At 38.8% G+C, this 20,011-nt stretch overlaps 1 protein-coding gene across 2 annotated transcripts in view; it reads right to left on the bottom strand.

Moving 5' to 3' along the window:
• tafa5a (TAFA chemokine like family member 5a) overlaps positions 1-13,189 on the bottom strand; it is a 199,054-nt gene extending 185,865 nt beyond the window's left edge. The window contains exon 1 of one of the 2 annotated variants that reach the window (XM_021319842.2): positions 12,406-13,189. In XM_021319842.2, coding sequence (XP_021175517.2) covers positions 12,406-12,517 — 112 coding nt within the window. In that variant the 5' untranslated portion in view covers positions 12,518-13,189. The remainder of the gene's footprint in view (positions 1-12,405) is intronic. The other variant, XM_036148866.1, reaches the window with a different exon arrangement.
• Positions 13,190-20,011: the final 6,822 nt, after the last annotated feature.

Here is a 20,011-nt window from a genome sequence, read left to right as displayed (position 1 = left end):
TTAAAGTTCTTGGCTTTTAAAATATAGTTTATTTTTTTAAAGAAATCCTTTTTTTTTTCTCTCCCATGTAACTGGACAACCAACTAGAACATTCGCATAAACCTTCTTACTTTGACTGTGACCCATTGGGCCTCGCAGTCACAAACTACTTATGATATGTAAATATTATACACATGCTTTTAATGGTAATTAAAGTCACATTGACACATAATTAATTCACAGTAGACATGGAGCATTTAAGGTGCAATTAGCCATGGAAGCTGGTACGGTGATACTTTGCCTTAATGCAAACTCCAAACACTCTGCAATTTGTTTTCACATTAAGTAAATGTCACGGCATATTAGCATGTTATTATGGGATTTTTTTCTTTTCTTTGGAGAGAAATATCTGGCTACAAAGGTGCAGAAAACAAATGGGAAAAGCACATAATAAGAGCTTTGAGAATCCTCGTGGTTTTGGTTGCACACCATTTATGTCACACTTGAATATTTCAGATCAAACAAATGTTAATGTCTGAAAAAGATAACCTGAGTGAAAATCAAATACAGTTTTTCAACTACTTAAAATCCAAATCCAAAGTGTATCAAAACCAAAATGTCCCTGTGTAAAAGTAGAATTGTTAAATCATGAAATAACTGTGATAAACTACATGCATTTGGATTAATGTTAATGTCCACACTCATGCATGATTACTGCCGGACCTCGATAATCCAGATAAAGATTTAACAGAACCAGTTTGACAACATAAAGCAGGCTAAAAGTAAAAAAAAAAGAAACCCATCCCGTCAGAAGTCATGTGAAATGATATCAGTTGATTTGATGGCATTTAAAAAACATGTGCTGTAGGACACCTTGTTACGTATTCCTTTCTTTCTTAAGGAAAGAAAAAGATAAGTATCTTATGTTTTGTCTCTGGCAAAGAAAATGATTTGATTCCTCTTAAACAACAAAATTGATTTTATTTGAGTGCTTAAGCAAAAAGTATAACCTGCAAGAACTTGTCCTGTACAGGGTCTTTGCTTGGCTGATTTTCTCCCATGTTTCCTAAAATCCTAAGTTTTACGAGCCCTGGTAGTCCAACCACCTGAGGGACCAACGAGCTGGTTGGATCTACAAATATACATGACACTTGTAGAACCTAACGTGCCCAGACAATTAAGATGAACAGGAAATGCACATGTCCAATAGTTGACCATGGTTCACTGGAAACTAAATGCATTAAGTGCGGCATTTTCTTATCCATTCATGTTTTGCTGCCGTCCTTTTTTGTCTGGTAAATTTATGCTGAAAACCACATGTGTTCCAGCAAGCTGCGTGGTAACTAGCACATAAAGATCTCAATAAATAAGCATTCTGTAATTTCTAAACAAGCAAAATCTCCACAAAAAAGTAGCGCCACGTTGACAAGAGTGCCTCACTGATTAACAGCAAAAAAGGATTGCCTTTGGCTATGCTGCATAATTCTTGATGGTTCCCTGTACAGACAAGGCCCCATAGCATCTTAATATTTCATAATCTAAAGCCCAAAAGGCTTCTAATTATTTCCTACCCTTATCAAACCTGCTGTTTTACATTTATAGCAGAATAATGACATAATAAAGAGGAATGCTCCTTGCTTAGTTCAAATACTACTCAACAGGGATACATTTTTAAAGCCTGTAAGGAACTTATAGATCCATAATTGGGGTTTAACGTTTTGTTTTCTTGGTGACTAATTATCCTGTCTATCTTTCCTCAGGTAATTAACTCTTGATTTCCCAGCTGTGTCCTGACAGAAAAACTGTGCTTCTTCCTTATGGGTGTTTACGTGAAATCCAAAATAACCAAAAGCATCCATGCTCTTACAAATCTTCCATGGGTTTTTGCCAGTTAACCATCATTTCTTTGACTTAGCAACTTTCTAGGCAGACACTGCACATGAATGTGACGATTCCCCTGGATCCTGTTCACATTTTGTCATCTTCAAACCATACAATTGGGATTTTGTGTGATGGACCAACACAAACAGTGCATAGTTGTGAAGTGAAAGTGTCTTTTGGGGAATGTGTCCAGCTTTGCACATCAGGAGGCTGAATTGTTTACCTATTCTTCATGGCAAAGACAAAATCGCTTCCATGGTCTGGTAGTCAGAAGACTCCCAAACCAGTACCAGTCCACATACCATAGGTATGGTGACCTTTGCTCTAAGCCAGGGTTTCCCAAAGTTGGGGTCGCGATATGATTCAATGCTGATGTGATGAAAAGATTTAGCATTTCCTTATTTGTGACACCAATATCAACGCATCACTTAACAAGATGCGCCATATTTCTAATTTTAACCTGGGGGGACATTAAATAGATATATGAATACTGAAAAGTGTGGGACCCGCAGGTCTAAGCTTTTTCATTATGGGTCTTTTAACATGTTTAGCGCTGTTTCTGCTGAAAAGTGATCCTCTGCCCCAGTCTGAAATCTAAAGCATTGAGACTGGGTTAGACTGGGGCTGGAAAAACAGTGGCAGCATCACATCATGATGCTGCCACTGCCATGTTGCACCAAGCTTTCTGCCACACAGAGTATTGCATGTGGGTCAAAAAGTTTAATTTTGGTTTAATGTTATAAGAGCACATGTTTGCCGGGTCACCAAAGTAACTTGTGGCTAAATGTTAACAGGACTTCTCATGGCTTTTCTCCTGCAAAAGTCTTCTTGCACTCTTCCATGAATACCAGATATGTGAAGTGCACAACTTCTAGGCCTCTTGCCATAATGTGCATCCGATTTTTCTTTGTAAAAACATTTGAAAAAACACTCATCCTTTTGCCCCTGCTTCACAGCTAAGCATTTTTTGTTGGTCTATTGTATTAAATCCCAATTGTTCCAAGGATATGAAGTATATTTGTGTTTAAACCTATCTGCACTTAATTGCTTAAGGACTTTCGGAGAACGCAGACACAAGTGGGCTTGAAACGTGGTCTTCACTTCGCAGATGCCCCGAGCAGCCATTTTTGGTAACAGTTAACCATATATCGGGTCAGCTGCAGAACTCAAGTCAGGAAACACAAGAGACTACACTGTGAAATGCTTTAAGTGGCAACAGAGAGGGTTTGTCCCCGACTGCAGGTGAATGCATGCAAGATTGGTGCATCGACGTCCAAATTTTCTGTGCAGGGAAGGTTAACACTTGATGATCATTCAAGTTTTTAGTATGGATTTTTTTTTTTATATCTTGGCTGCTGGCTTGTTGTAGACATATGAATGCAGCACGACTGCTCAGGCTGAAAGAAGTCAGGAAATGTTAGACTTAAAACAAGAAATGAGCTGTGCATGACCTCAGTTTTCTCTTCACTTTCCTTCAGAGATTTCCTCCACTTGTTACTCTTCCCTCCTCAGCGCCCTTCCCCTTCCTGCCTGTCTGCAGCTCAGATCTAAAACCTAAGCCTTCCTACAGTCCTCAGCCATCCTGAGATAAGATTAGCATACTTATTAGCCATCTTCATGATCTCCCTCACTCGCTTTTTCTTCTTCGCTCACATGAGGCTGCAGCCTCATGAATGCATAATTGCACCGTTGGCAAACAAACCCATGGCTGCGAGCTGCCAGAGGAGGGAGCTAGTGCACAGAGGGCGACGTTGTTGAAGTTGCTTTTTGTTATTGTAATCAGAGGGTGCGGAAGCAGTTTGCTGTGATTACTGTTTTTAGCGCCAATCATATGTTATAAGACGTTCGGCTGTGGAGTTGTTGTGATCTATCTTTTCCTTTTTTAACTCTGCCCTCTGCTGCACTCTTTTTTTCTATACTCTCTACTGGCTTCCTTTATATTGCTCCCCCGTCAATCCCATGTAATATCACCTTTTCTTTGCCCGCATCCATCCAGACTCATACGCAGATATCTAGTCTCCCCACCTTCATCGGCCCGTTTCTTATTCCCTTAGTCCTCCCCTCTACTCTGTTCAGTCTCTCCCTTTTTGACGGGCCTGAATGAGGACGGCAAATCATGTTAAGTTGGATGCTGATACTCAGTGACAGGCAACATATGAGTCATAGTGGTAATCACAGAGATTTTGTCAATCCCCCTTATGGCTGTGCGAGACAGCGGCACTGCGGGCAAAAAAAATTGCCCATGGTATAAACAATAGCCAAACACCACCAAACACCATGCAATTATAGTAGTGATAGGTTTTTGACCAGTCTGTCAGGCCAGCATCCTATCAAAAAGAGCAGAAATAAAGCAGAAAATCACACGCAGTTGCAGTGAAAAATAAAACATTAGGCAAGTCATGTAGTAGCTCTGCAATCCTATTCATCAGAAAATTCCTAGAATTCAGTAGCATCTCCTGTTTTTACAACCTCAACGGTCTCATTTCATCAGGGAAGAATTCTTCCTACTTTTTTACTTCAGCTCATTGAAGTTTATGTATTTACGGCTGAGTAAATGTACAGCCAGAACATTTGAGTCGGTTTCAGGTCGGGTTTCATTGGTTTTTATGTTGTTCTGTTGTAGATTTGATGGCGATTGAATCCTTGCCTTGTTTTTAAGAGACAGTTCTCTGCAGTCAGACCAATGAGGGTTAAACATGACAATACTTTGACAAAAAACAAAAAAACAATCATGATCAAATCTCTGCGATAGACTGGCGACCTGTCCCGGCTGTACCCCACCTCTCGCCCGTTGGCAGCTGGAGATAGGCACCAGCACCCCTCGCGACCCCGCAAGGGATAGACGTGTTAGAACATGGATGGATGTATGGATGTATGGATGTATGGATGTATGGATGGATGTATGGATGGATGGATGGATGGATGGATGGATGGATGGATGGATGGATGGATGGATGGATGGGATGATCAAATCTATAACTGACTACAAAAAAAGAGTCAACATCATAATGCTTAATAGTCACGTTATGGTCCTCTATCTTACACCTTCATGCGAGATAGGTGAGCTCATATTTATAGGCTTGGGAGATTTTGGACTATACTTTTCCAGAATTGCTGTTTTGAATTTCTGATTATGCTCTTAAAAAATACATTATTCAGGATAATATAAAAAGATAATTTGGTCACTACTAGCATTTAAAGGGCACAGATTGGGTTTTTCAATTCTTCCTTTTTACAATGAAATCATTCAGTTGTGGTCTAAGTAAAGTGGAACCGCAATGCTTTGGACTGAAATCTTTGTTAATTTACCCCAATGTTCCCCTTTTAGCCCCTGTTCTGAGGTGCATCTGAGAGCAACTTATTTTGGTGCTGTCTCTTTAAATCTAAAGGAGGCACTCACACCCCGCCCCCCTCTCCAGGTTGCAGAGCCTTTCACTACATCCTTTTCAGCCATTTTTGTAATATGCTGTGGGACGGTGTAATGAGCAACCAGACATTTTCACTTATCCACTTGTGGCTTCGGCATCCTTCAGCTTAGATTACAAAATTGCTCAGAGAACTAAAAATGGCAGATTCGTAAGACTGATAAGATGGAAAGTCCATGACCTTTTCTGCCTGCTCCGCAGCAAAGGCTGTGGTTTAGTACTTTAAGAAAAACGTAATAGAAAACAGAGAAAACTGAACGGCTTGAAAAATATGATCCAAACATAATATAAAAAGACACTCTACCTGGAGAGACTAAATTGAAAATTTCTCCACTGAAAATACACAGCAAAATGTACTTAAGGGTTAAATTAAGTGGATTTTGCATGGTTCCTTTAAAACTGGTAAATGCAACTTAGAATTTAACAAAGAACGCAACACAGTCAGTGTTTGCTAAGGAAAACATCTAAAATGACAAAGTATTTAAAAAGTAATTGACAGTTAACTGATGGACAGCCACAGCAGTTTCAGGATGTTTTAATTTTCTTTCTCTAATCTTTCATCTATTCTATTGTACACTTGATATAAGGTCTCATATTTGACTTTGGCAACAAAGATATAATCAACTTAATAATCAGGGCTACAAAAACATTCCCCATAAAGCTGCTTCTAACTTCCCATTTGATTCTTAGCCTGAGATGTGTGTCCTCAAATATCCAAAAGTATTTTGGACCTTATCGATTCAGAATTCCTGCTGGTTTGTGTAAAACGTTTCAATTATCTATAAGTTGTGGTTAATTTAGCAACGTAGGGTAATTCCATGTAATCAACAGGAAAAAGTATAATTGATTTGATTTGGTATTTAGATTATTTTTTTCTGCAAAATTATAGTAATTTTACACCTCCCCCCGTTTTTCATCATAACTCAGTTGTTGCTATTTACAAGAGTTTGTATAGAAAGCAATAAGCTACACCTCCACAAATATCGAGACTCATTAGGAGAGAGGAGAGCAAGCGAAAGAGAGAGAGAAGCTAAGCCAGAGAGAGGGAGCTGCTGGGAGAGCAGAGACCTCCGTCAGAGCAACATGTACTCACTGCAGGTTGGGCAGTGGTCGACTGCGCATAGAGACTAAATCTAAAACAAATGGAACAGAGAGGAAATGGAAAAGAAATGCAACCAACTAAAATGTATGGGAACAAATAAAGTCGCTTAAATAAAAATGAAAGATGAAGATAGACAAAAATATTGAAAAGAAAATAGTTTCTTTTTCTGGGAAAGAAAGCCGTGGAGGGCAAAAAAAAAGGAATCAGCATGGCACAGAAGTTTGAAATCTAAATATGTTATTGCATTCTTCTTTTATAATAGGCTAATAAAGCTTTCGGGAAGCTGTAGTAGGTCTTGAATAACTACAGCTCATTATTGAGCTCCAGAAGGAGTAAGGTGTTGCTAGGTAAGAGGTTGAAGTTCTTGCACGAAGGGGCTCAAAGACTGCTGACTGAAACAAACACCCAAGCTCTATTGATTGGACACAAGCAAAAGATCAATTGACATGGCTAAAGGCAACACAAAAGAGGAAAGAGACCCCCCCCCCCCCCAACTTCCTCTTATCTAAAGCCTTTGCTTCTCATAATCCGGCATCCTTCCAACTGATTAACCTGAGGCTCGTGATCGCAAAGTAAACTCAATCATCTGCCCACTGTAAGTAGGGGAGAAAAGCATAACTGTAAGGTAAAACCTATCAGTAGATTTTTTTTATTATTTTTTTGGAAACACAGCTAAATATAAGACGACAACACCAGCTCAGCTCTTAAACCTCAGCTACTACCCAGGCTCTCAGCTAAAACAATTTAAACCAATATTACATTTAGTTACCTAATAGTATTTGATAAACATAAAACCTACCCTATCCAGAAAGCAAGTTTGGGTGCCTTCTGACATCAAAAATGCCATTATGGCAACACATAATGGTTTAGAATACCGCTGAAAAGTTAATTCATCTCAGTAAGTCAATTCACAAGTAAAAGATATTAAACAGAATAGAATAGAGTAGAATCTGGATCTATCCCAAGACGGTGACAATGTCTTTCCTTTAATAGTCATAGCTACAAATTTTTCATCAAAACAATTGATTTTTCAAAAAATAATACATCCCACAGAACATCTAGAGTGGTGCACAATAAAAGTATTAATTCTACTGAAAATTAAAGATATAGTATACAAATAACTGTTTTATAATTTTTGTCGGGTCCAAATTATATAAATATTTACTTCTGGTTATGATGCCAACATAGAGACAGAAGGATTCTGCACCAATAGGAATAGTAGGTTGGAGTCACCTCAGTTAAACTTGTAGCTATCTGCTTTAAGGGGGCTCCAACAACAGCATTCTTCCACTTAAAATAGGTAAAACACACAACTGAGATCATTAAAAGGCACTGTTAAAAGTGTGCAAAAGTACACTTCTCACTTTAAATTGATCTTTTTGTGAATGGCTTTCCAGGGCTGAGGGACTTTAAGCGGGTCGGCTTAACAGGAGCAGCAGGAAAGAGTGATGGAGGGGATGGGAAGGATCTTACATGATCAGGGTGGCCTTCCTGATCATAGTGGATGCACAGTTTGGAGAGGAAGGTTTGAGGTGAACTAATTATTGTACCACCATGGGCAGTAAGAAAGTCACACTAGGATCAAATGCTTTAAGTGATGACAAATTCAATGAACTGAAAAGATCCCATTTTTTTTAGCAGGTAGAGACGTCCTTTCATTTTAAAGTGTGCACTCTTTAAAATAAATCTTGATGTCAATTTCTGGCCCAAGGTATCTAAAAGACTCCACCTACTGGCCCTGGATAAATAGTGGGTGAAAGGGAGATGACCTGGCAGCTTTAGCTCTGTCCCTGCAGCACAATCCTATGGTCTTTGTGACATTCAGCTTCTAAAAACTGTCACAAAACAACTTCGACCAAGTTGTCAACCACCTGTTGGTACCGGGGCTGAGCATCGGACCTGGTCTTATGAGCTACCAGGACCGTGATGTCTTCTTTTATAAGAAGTTACTGTACATCTGTTCACTGTTATGCAAAATACTGTTGATATAAAAAGAAAAGAGAACGAGCGAGCCCAGAGTTTAAAACCAGCCTACTTGATTTAAAACCACTTTTAAACAAGGACCTGCTGTGGCTAGGTCTGTAACAAACTTTGAGTCTATAAAATCAGTGCTATAGATTGATCACACACAAGTATAAAGTGAATAATTCTGTTTATTGTAATGGTTATCGCTTACAGCTAATGCTTACAGCTAATTTAAGATTAGAATATTAAATCAGACCGATAAAAGAAGAACATTTAAATACAGAAATGTGGTATCAGTGAAAAGTATGGTTAACACCTGTTACTTGTAAAAAGTACTTTTAATCAGACTAACAAGTCTAATTGGAACACATATTCAAATTTATAAGAAATATATATATATATATATATATATATATATATATATGCATAAATTGCACAATTGTGTCTAGTGGGTTTCTTCAAGCTATATGGCCTGGCCTCCATTTCTCACATGTAGCAGACTGAGGGTCTGTGTGCCAGCTGGGTTTCTGCACGAAAGTGAGTCGCATGCAGTTTGAGACAGATAGGAGAAGCAGGGAGGAGGGAGAGATAGGACGGTGTAAGGGTACCGGAGAAGTAGCCTTACAGAAAGGTGTATCATCTGTGTGTGTGTGTGTGTGTGTGTGTGTGTGTGTGTGTGTGTGTGTGTGTGTGTGTGTGTGTGTGTGTGTGTGTGTGCGTGTGTATGCGTGTGTGTGTGTGTGTGTGTGCACAGTACATACATACTGTATCTTGGTGGTCCTGCAAAAGTATTATTCTCCTACATCCAAAAATCTCTCTTTCCTATGCATGCCCTTACAATTGCCAGAGGTGTAAAACGGGCTATCCTCTATTTACTGCAGTTGCCTGTAAAGGCTGGATTAGTCAGTTCATGAAAGAGATTCGGGCCAAATCATGTGGGCGTGTGCCTGGGTGTGACGCGCTGCATGTTCTTGTTCACCTGGCAACTTTGTTGGATCTCTGCAGTATTTGTAGAACCCTTACTTCAATATCTATGGCTTTTTTATCTTAAAAGACATGACACCTCTAAACAAAAGTCCAGTTGCAGCGGCAGATGCATCCCTCTTCTCCCATGCAAGTACACAACACTGGTGTCGTTTCAACTTGTCACCAGAGGGGGCAGACGTCTGCAAAAATCTTGAAAATTACATTATGCTCCTTTAAAAGTGGACATCATGCATCATTGATTGTATATTTAAATTTAAATATCAGATAGATAGATAGATAGATAGATAGATAGATAGATAGATAGATAGATAGATAGATAGATAGATAGATAGATAGATAGATAGATAGATAGACTAAAAATTCTTACTTATTATTTGTCCGAGTTAAAGTTATTGTCTTTTTTATTTTGTAGGACCATAGTGCACTAAATGTCAAAAACATCTTCTAAGTAGGTTGAGGGTGCTTTGTGAGTAAAAGGTGCTGGGCAAAGTGAAGACGGGCCTACCTACAGAGCTCAAGGACAAACTAAAATATATCGTTAGACATCTGGAAGCTCAAACATAAAAGGTTTCGGAGAAGACACCTTGTTTTTTTGCTACTGTTATAATTAGCTTTGGATATCATTGACAAATGATTGAGACTGAAGCACAGCCTGAGGAGTCGGGAACAAGGTAAACATGTTTCATTACACTGAAAGAAATTAGAAAAGGGTGGGATCTGTGACTGTGTTAGATTAATAGGAATGTTTTGGAACTCCCTGCTCAATATACGATATTTCAATTTGTATGAACATGTACATTAAAATGTGTGCAATCTTGATGTGCACCACAAGATGTCCGCCATTTCATCCTTAAATATGATTGCAAACCTTTGTCAAAGTTCCTAAGTGAGGTTCTCACAATTCATGCGTGAAAGGCTAATTATAAGACTGGTTTTGATTTATGAGGGTGTGAGCTATTGGGCTGGTCAGTTTGTGTGCCCTGCCTGCTAAGCTTCAAGTGACAATAGATTGATGGGTATGTATCAACTTGAACGTTTCTAGGCTTTCTTCCCCTGAAAATAGTTTTTCTTTAAACAGTGTTTGTGTTTATCATTTCAAGTAACTTGCTTATGCAAAATTAGTCTTTAACACAAACATTTTTAATGTAAACATATTTATATTATTTATATTGAACTGAAACTCACCATATCTTGGTAACGACCTATGTAATCCTACCTACAATCAAAGCAAATTGGTTCTTAATTGAAGTTATCTGTCCTAGAACGTTAAACTCTAAGATTTGGTTCTTTCTAAAGATTTTCAATTGGATACAAGTCAGATGATTGACTGGGCCGTTCCTGGTATTTAACTTTCTTTCTCTGAAACTAATAAAAGGTTTCCTTGGTAGTATTTTTGGCAGAATTGTCTTGCTTGGAAATACACATTTTTTTTTATTTCACATGTTTACCAAGAATCTCCCAGGAGAGTTCCCACTTCATCCTTTCTTCAGTTGTAAGTAGTCTACCAGGACCATATGCCCTAAAACAGCACTCACCCATGATGTCCCCACTTCATTTCTGGCAGAATATTTTTGGGTGATTTTCAAAAATATTATTTTTCCAAACATTGTGTGTAATTTGACATCCAAGAGTTTCTGGCTAACCTGACCAAACTATCTTCTCTCAAGGTATCACTGGTTTTTCCACATGTTCCCCCAGAAAACTTTAAATAAGGTTCAACGTGCTTTTAATTCAGTAGTGGAGTCTTACGCAGTAAGTGTGCATAGAGGCCATTGCAGTTGAATGTCTTACTTGTTTTCATGGGAACAGCTGCACCTGTCTATTTCCTCCCCTTGCCATGTCAAACTTCATGACAAACAGGACTTTGGCTCTACAGACGATCACTGGGACAATTTTTTTAGAAAGTTTAGAAATGAAGTCCTAACAATTGTCATTGATATGTTTTGCAAGAGTAAGACTTTTTTGTGTGAAAGTTTCTTTGCTTTTACCAATCGTACCACTCTTTAAAACCCTTTGTTATTGAAAAACATTTGAATTGACCATTAGTTAATATTCAACCAGCTGATATCGATTTGCAGTTAGCAGCAGAAAGGCTTTCTAAAAACTGATATTTCAGCAGGATTCTTGGCCTTCTCCGCCTCTTTCCATGTTTGTGTGTTTCTTTACATGTCCAGTACTTATTCCCTGTACCACTACACATCATTACGCATCATTTATAGTCAATTATTTGTGGATTTCTTTGTAGTTGCGGTTTACGTGGGTTTATTCTGATATTTGGTGTCAATTTCATGTCAGCACAAATGTTAGGAATATATTCTAGTGAGGAAAATGATGTGTTCTATACCCTACCTTCTGCATTTATGGACTTACAAATATTTGACTGCATCCTATTGTAACTAGGACAGAACTTTAAAATGTGTGACTAAATTATGTTTGTATTATTTTACCGTATTGGATTGATCTGATAATAAATCATATATCTAATCATCTTGGAAAGTGGCTTGTCATTACATTTGGTGCAAATTGGCACTGCATTGAATACCCTTCCTTTAAATACTCAAAACAAAAACAAAAAAAAAATATTTATATTAGGTTTGGTCCAGACTGAGATGCGCAATAAAACCATTCTGTGTAGCCTGGCCAAACCTGGACTTAATTATACTGCACTGTTTAAGCGATCCCCACAGCAGAGGAAGGGGCTTGCCCAGGGGGGCGTTCAGGCAAGAACCGCCACTGTGGCCACTTGGTTAGGCGCTAACTCACACAAGGTTTTTTTTTTTTTTTTCCGCTAGATTGTTCATATTTTTTTCTAATATGTGCTGCAAGTCAGCAAGTCCCCTCTGAACCTGGCTAGTGTGGCTGCACAGTAAGAAAAAGGAGAGGAGCCCAATAAGCTTTGGTCGTACTGACACCCGGCTAGAGGGAAAAAAAAAGACAATTACTATTCAGAGCGTGAGTGTCAGAATCACTTGCGGGATTTCGATGTGAAAACCTTCCCGCATGACACCATCAGCCACTGCGCAGCGGTCAAGTAAATAAAGAAATGCGAGCGGCGGGGGAACTTACCGCAGTAGAGGACCAACAGCGCGGTCAGGAGCACCACAACCCAAAAAGTTGACGACACCCTCGGCCATCGAGTGACATCGTTGCGCCTTGCCGACCTCGACACTGAAGCCATTGATCACTACAAAGCACTCCCCGCTTTGGAAAATAAAAATAAAAAGCAAGTTTTTTTTTTAAATCTATTTTTTTTTTTTTTTTGTCTTTTCACAATCCAACTCGGTTTCTTTGTGCGCTCATATCTCCGCGTGTAATCCCGCAAAAAGGCATGCCAAAGATCCAACAAACTGACAGGAAAGCAGCCACCAGGCACTGCGCAAAAGAAAAGGTCATATCATCCTTTAGGAAACAGTGTTTTTTGTGTGTTTTGGTGCATTCAAAAAGCTGATTCGGTCCGCTTCAGTTATCACAAAGTGCCGGAAAAACTCGGGTTCTGTCAGATCAGGCACTGACTGCGCTCATGCAACCCGTAAACTGTTCAATCATCTCTACCGCAGCGTCGTTAAAGCTCCATTCACCTGTGGTATCTTTCCACGGTTCCCCACCTCAGCGCAAACACCGGGTTAGGAAAAATAATCAAACTGGATAGAATAAAATCCCAAGAGGTTTGTCCGTAAAATCAAAACTCCTTTAAGGTGACCGTCTTAGCATGGAATAGGTTAAGATCATTGCGTAAACGCTGGAGGACAGCGGCAGGGGCGAGAAGAGAGACGGAGACTGTGGGAGAGGAAAAGAGCGCAATGTGCGACTCTTAGTGATCGTGTCCAAAGTAAACATTTGGATCAGTCAATATTACGTCAGCAACAAAGCCGCAGATATCACTACAGAACGGTGTCGTTACACCGATACCCAATGAAAGCTGCGTAAAATATGGCAGGCATAAAGCTCGGATGTGGGAATATTTTCAGTACTGCTTCCAACCAGAATCAATGCAAAGAATAAAATGATAATAAAAAATATAAAATTAAAACTAAAGTGGCCTGTCGATTCAAGCCATAATTTAGAAATTGTATTACGCTGCAACAGCGTCATGACTCATGCAAGTATTTTTCATAGTGACAATATAATTGGTTAACGCCAATTCAGCTTATTCGCATCCTTTCAGATACGTAAGTGAAAGTTCAGTCACATTCACTGGAGAAATAACTTCTATTTGAATTTAATTTTATTGCCGTCTCGAAAGACCCATCAGGTTACCAATGCTGGTCGAAGCTTCACACACCAAATCAATTATTGTTCCAAACGGATCAATACTTATGCAACTTAAGCGTGACAGAGGCATATTTCTTTCTTTTCTTCATCTTTATTGTGTTGTTGTTGGTGTGGTGTGTGCATTTCATACTTCAGGGCCTTACAACATTCTCATGCCCATTGAACTTCCTTGTTTCCTCTGAAACCACATGCTTCATTTTTTTTTTCTTTTGTGCTAGACAAAGACAAATTAGTGCGCAAGTCCCCTGATTAGTAAGTAACCTCAATTTTCAACATCTTATGAATAAAAATCATAAACTCTAGTGAGGTCCAAGCACTTAAAAAGTCACCTCATGATGTATGTCACAAAACCTGGCTGTGACCAATAGAAGTTAATTGTGGTAATAATGCCCCTTTTCTGACATGCTTCATTCTTGACAAGCAACTCAGAATGTAATTTGGTGCATAACCAGTTAGATATTTTTAGACCAAAAGTAATTTTTAAAATCTTACCTTTGATGAACAGGTTGACATGATTTAAGAACTGATGTGACATGGCTCATGATAATATAAATGATACACCAAGGTCTATTACATGTAAAAGATAGCAATGTGCTGCAGGTTGAATGACATTCCCATCAAAGCATATGTATCCAAGTCTGAATACATACAACAGATACATTGATAATTTCCTGATTTTTTAACTATGTGAGCCTTTTAGATAGAAGTTAACCTAAACTGATATTTCTGATGTTTTTAACACTTGGGCAACAAGTGTAAAATTATATTTCAGTTGAGTACTAGGTTACATTTCTTTTCACATTTAAGACACCACATAAACGATATCAGCACCAGATGCCAAGGGTTGCCAATGCATTAGAGAAGTAGTAAAAGCCACATACAAGGAGTAAGTGTCCTAAAATAGGTTTGCTGTTACAGGCTGCAGTTCCAAATTCAGTGGAACATTGAGTTGCTATAACACTAAACATGAGGCTGGGAATTTTTTTTATTTATTTTTTTATTTTTTTTGCAGTAAAATGTTCTGAATAACAATGTCTAAACACCAGGGTTGCAATGCAGGATGGCATTAATAATAGTTCAACTAATGGAATGGAATGGGCCTATAAGGAATGAAGAAAGAGGATGTGTTTTTTTTCCTCACTCTTATAGGTTGCATATTGTATTTTTTCCAGGAGACAAACATTGGTGTAATTCAACAACATATACTGAAAGCAAATTGAGTTTCACAGGTTTTTCAAGCACATTCAACTAGCAAAGCCAGGTGTGTTAATGTTGTTTTTCATAAAAACATACATTTTCAGCTTTTGTCAATAATAGGAGACCAGCTAGTCAGGTATTTAATGACTGCAGATCATATTGATTCTGATCCTGTAATATTCCTCAACATTTATGCTCCGAATGTTGACAATCCTTTATCTTTTATGTTCCATTTTTGATTACCTATTTGGACCTAGTTTTAGAGCAAAGTAGGCCTAGTACTCAAAAGTTTTCATTGACATGATTAGAATAATGAATAAAATAAATTTTTTGTGACTGAGTGATCATACAGAAAATTAATTTTCATTTTATTCACATGTCCATAGATCATACACTAACATTGTATGGTTTATTTTCTATTGTGAACAACCCTCTAACTTCACCATTGCCTCTTTTCACAGTATCCCTAATATCTTATCATAGTAATATTATTCTTAAATGAAAATATTACAAATGTTTTAACCCTATTCTCCTAAAAGACCATCCCTTTATTAATCATCTGTCTGCTCATATAGATGAGTTCATAGCTAAAATGTTCCCCAACTCTGTTTTGGTGGGAAAAATTCAGGTTATTCATGAAGTAGAGTATTATTATTTTACTTCAATTCTCTAGGGAAAATGAGCTCAACTGTCGTCTTGAGGAGATTCAAACAAAGCTCACTGAACAGAACGAGAGATGCTGGCGTACTCTTGCAATCAGACTATGATAAACTTTTAGAACTTGCAGGTATAGCTGAACAAATTTGAATAGGATGAAAAAGTTTGCCACTTTTATTCAATCATTTCAGAAAGTTAAGTAATATATAGATTTATTACAATAGACAGAAATATTTTAAGCCTTTATTTCTTGTAATTTTGATCATGTTAGCCTACAGATAATGAAAACCAAAATTTCAGTGTCTTAGAATATTAGACAAGATCAATTAAAAAGGCTATTCTAAACTGAGGTGTCAATGATATGTGCTTAGTGTGTTAATTTTTATGCACTCATCACTTGGGTGGGGCTCCTTTTGTAGGATTTACTGCATTAGTGTAGCATGGAGGTGGTCAGCCTGTGGTTCTGCTGAGATGCAATGAAAAAAACTGATTACTTTAATATCAGCCCTTAAGTCATCTGCATTGTTATGTCTGGTATCAATCATCTTCCTTTTTAAAATGCCCCATAGCTTCTATGTGGGTTTCAGGTCAGGCTAAATTGTTGGGCAATCAAGCACAGTAACAGCTGTGCATTGCTGCTCTTGATGCACTGACTCCAGCCTCAGACTGCATCCGAAATGTTCAAATTATACCTCCTAATTCCTACTCCTTGACCCTTCATGAGGACAACAGTTAGAACTCTATTGTGGGGAGGAAAGGAGCTTTGGATTTCTAGGCCAGTTATGGGCCCACAGCCTTCTGCAAAAGAACTACAAAACACGCAAGTTGGACAAGGGCTGAAGATCTCCATAACACACTTGCTCAACCAAGTCTGCCAATGTATTTACCTTATTCTTTCTAAGCTTTTGGATTCAGTTATATTTACATTAATCTGGACAAATAAAACCATTTGAATTTCTTAGGATCATTTACGAAAGGATGTTAAGCACCTGGCCCTGGTCTTCCTGTATTTAAGGTCTATTACCAGGCTGCAAACACAATAGCTTCTTGCATCTAGCACTGGGAGCCTCCTGTAGAAGACTGTTTAGATGGACCTCCATTTTGGCTTCAAATCAAATCTATGTTGGCTGCAGGGACCTCCACCTATGCACTTCTTTTTTGAAAGGTGCAGTCCTCCCATAAACTGCTCTTTTACAGTTTTGTTATCAAAATATCTTTGAAGAGGTTTCATTACATTGAATACTTTTGGTTGTAAAAAAAAAAAGTGAGAAGGCATATCCCATACAAAAGCTTTAAGAGACTCAAAGGGGAAATTATGTTGTTGTATTGATAATTTTCACTTAAGTGGTAATTTTAAATGTATTTTTCAGCTTCAAAATCTATCATAATCACATGTTTTTCATTATTTAAAGATAAAACATTTTGAAGAGCACCACTCACCCAAATGCATCACACTGTTATGCTACAGTATGTTATTGGTTTAATATTTTCCCATTCATCTTCAATACATATGGTTTCTTGCTTTGTTTCCCTGTGTTTTAAGACAATCCAACATTTTTGGACTGTGGGAAAAAGCCGGAGTACCCACTGGACATTTTCAAATGTTGCATAGGACCAATGACAGCTCCCTTTAAAAGCTGAGGCTCCACCATGTCAAAAAATAAATATCAGCTAATGCTCTGAATATAAAAGTGCACCAGGACGTAAGAACCAAGTAGAGTTCATAATATTCCATGTAGTCTCTAACATGTATCTTAGGCACCATAACAGAAGTTATGGTGCCTGAGTTTCCAATAGTTTCTACTACCGGTTATGCTGTCTACCATGGCACAAACAGTTCACAATGGTTAGTTCCAGAACTCAGAACCACCGTCATTTCCCACTGCTAAATTTGGCCGCAAACATTAAACACAACAAAAGAACACCCGTACCTCAGTCTCCTTATCAGAAGAATCAAAACCGTGGACAGTTCCTGAATACTGGCGTGGAGTTCACAGTGGTCAGATTCAGTACCATGGACAGTTCCAAATCTAAATTGCAATAACAAGAAGGCTAGAAACAGAGTCCCCATTACTAAATTTGGCATCCAACAAGCTGAAATACAGCACCAGATTTCAGTCTCCGTAACAGACCATCAGAACCACGGTCAGTTCCAAATTCTGGCATAAGCCCCATTTACATTTAGCCTGCTAAACCAATCCTTGCCAAATTCGGATCGAGATTGGATCAGTTAACCATGCCGAGCTTGGTTCTTATGACCATTTACACATCACGCTAGCACGGTTCCCCGCCTCCTATTGACGTGGATTGAAAGAGGGAATCAAGCAAATAAAAATGCAGGCACCCGTCACATTCAGGAAGTTATGTCTCGTTATAATTGTGATATCATGTTGTTTGCGGATAGTTAGGTGAAGAAGGCAATCTTTGGTAAATTTACTTGACAGAGTCAGCTTTTGGGAAGTGGATAAGACAAACGATAGTCTAATCAGGGCTTACAGACGCAGTAAACTACGACAGACGTTAAGGTTCATCACACTGCTAAGCAGAATTATCACTGGAAATCGTGTGGCACGGTAGGGAAGCTAGTATTTTATGAATGTCTCAAATGTTGCTTTCATCAGTTCACATTTTATTATAGATTTTTTAGTTTTATTTAAGTCTCCCTTATTTTTGTTGTGCTTACAGAACTGTTTAGTCAGCTGACTGTAAGGAGATGACGCGGTCTGCTCATGCGTTCTTTGTTATCAGAGAACTGAGCCACTGATGAACCGTGCCGAACCCTACTATCGAACTAGTACTAGATTTAGCGCGGTTTGGTTTCTGGCATGGTGCAGTTCAGTTGTGTTCCATTTACACTCGATACTTATCTCAGTTATCGAGCTAGGACCATTGTCAGCATGGTTTCAAAACGGTGGTGTAAATGGGGCTATAAGGTCCAACAACAGTAAGACTGAGTAACATGGAGAAATCTGGACCTTGGTAACACTATCAGTAAAAAAAAAAAAAAAAAAAAAAAGGAAATGTTCCCTCTTATGGCCTAGCTTCCATCAGAGCAAATAATGAATAGTCAACCTTGCAGGGTGACTGAACCATTTATAGTTTATCATACTTAATTTATACCCCAACATAATGCAGACTCAGAACCAAAAACCTCCATACTGCTAATATTGGATCCACAAGGGCACAGACCCAGTGCCAAGGACAGGTCACCATGCTGAGCTATAAGCATTGTCTTTATCAAAAGACCAGAACCATGGACAGTTCCTACTCTTGGCATGTGGCTCAACACAGGTACAGACTCAGTACCAAGGAGAATGTTGGCCCTGGGTTAGCCTATCAGATGGCCCGAGGTATGTTGGTTCCCAGCATTGGTGCAGGGTCAGAGTTCCCACAACTGAATTCATAACTAGCATTAGATTCATATAACCATGGACAATTCCCGCTACTAGCATGCCTTCCACCATGGCACAGAGTCAGCACTATGGCCAGCTCTAGCAAATTTGAACAGCAGAACCATATATCAACAGATCTAACTGCTTGCCTAGGCTTCACACTGGCAATAACTTAATATCAAGGGCAGTTCTGTACAGAACTCAGAACAGCTCCAGACCTGAGCTGTTATAATAGAAGGCTGGGGGCATGGATAAGTTTCACTGTTGGCATGGGCTTGAACCGGGTACAGACCCAGAACCAAATACATCACAGGTTCCAGATCAGTTGGCTAGGACCATTGATAATATCAGCTACTGGTCTGACTGAGACCATAGCACAGGCTAAATCTCAAGAAAAGTTCTGTACATCATATCAGCGGAACTAAACACAGTACTTACTGCAGCCATACACAGACACACACACACACACACACACATGCGAGTGTACACTAAATACAGCTGAATCATGGACAGCTGCCACCACTGACACCATGTCCAACATAGCAAAGAATCAGTACCAAGGAGAAAAAGAGATAGACAGATAGACAGACAGACAGACAGACAGACAGACAGACAGACAGACAGACAGACAGACAGACAGACAGACAGACAGACAGACAGACAGACAGACAGACATAGAACCACAAACAGAGGCCACCACTGCTTTTAGCCTCCCAACAGGGTGCCTATTCAGCATCAAGGATTGGCAGCAAATGGCATTTCATATCTCATTAGAAAAAATACCATAACTTTACTGAGAAAGGCAAGTGCAAATGAAAGAAAAATTTTAAATATAGTTTGAGTATATCTATTTTTATTGTTATTAATTTTCTGTCTAATACAAAGGAGCTACATGCTCCTAATTCTTCCTACTATAAAAAAAAAAGACCAGTGGAATTATCATTCTTGGGTGTGTCTGAGCAAAAGGGGCATTCACAACTATATCCAATCAGGATGCTTTAGCTGTGTCTTTTATATCTCTATCTTCACAATGGTGCAGATTCAGCACCAAGGACAGCATCGAAAATATGCCACCTCTCAGGCTGCTTCAGACAAGTTTGCTCGAAGGACCCTAATTTGGTTACCTTTGTGCTGGCACTATCCTTAGTTTCCCT

Source organism: Fundulus heteroclitus, chromosome 17 (assembly GCF_011125445.2).
Source record: "Fundulus heteroclitus isolate FHET01 chromosome 17, MU-UCD_Fhet_4.1, whole genome shotgun sequence".
Lineage (NCBI taxonomy): Eukaryota > Metazoa > Chordata > Actinopteri > Cyprinodontiformes > Fundulidae > Fundulus > Fundulus heteroclitus.
Note: the sequence above shows the minus strand (reverse complement) of the source record. Positions and strands in the feature narration are given on the sequence as shown.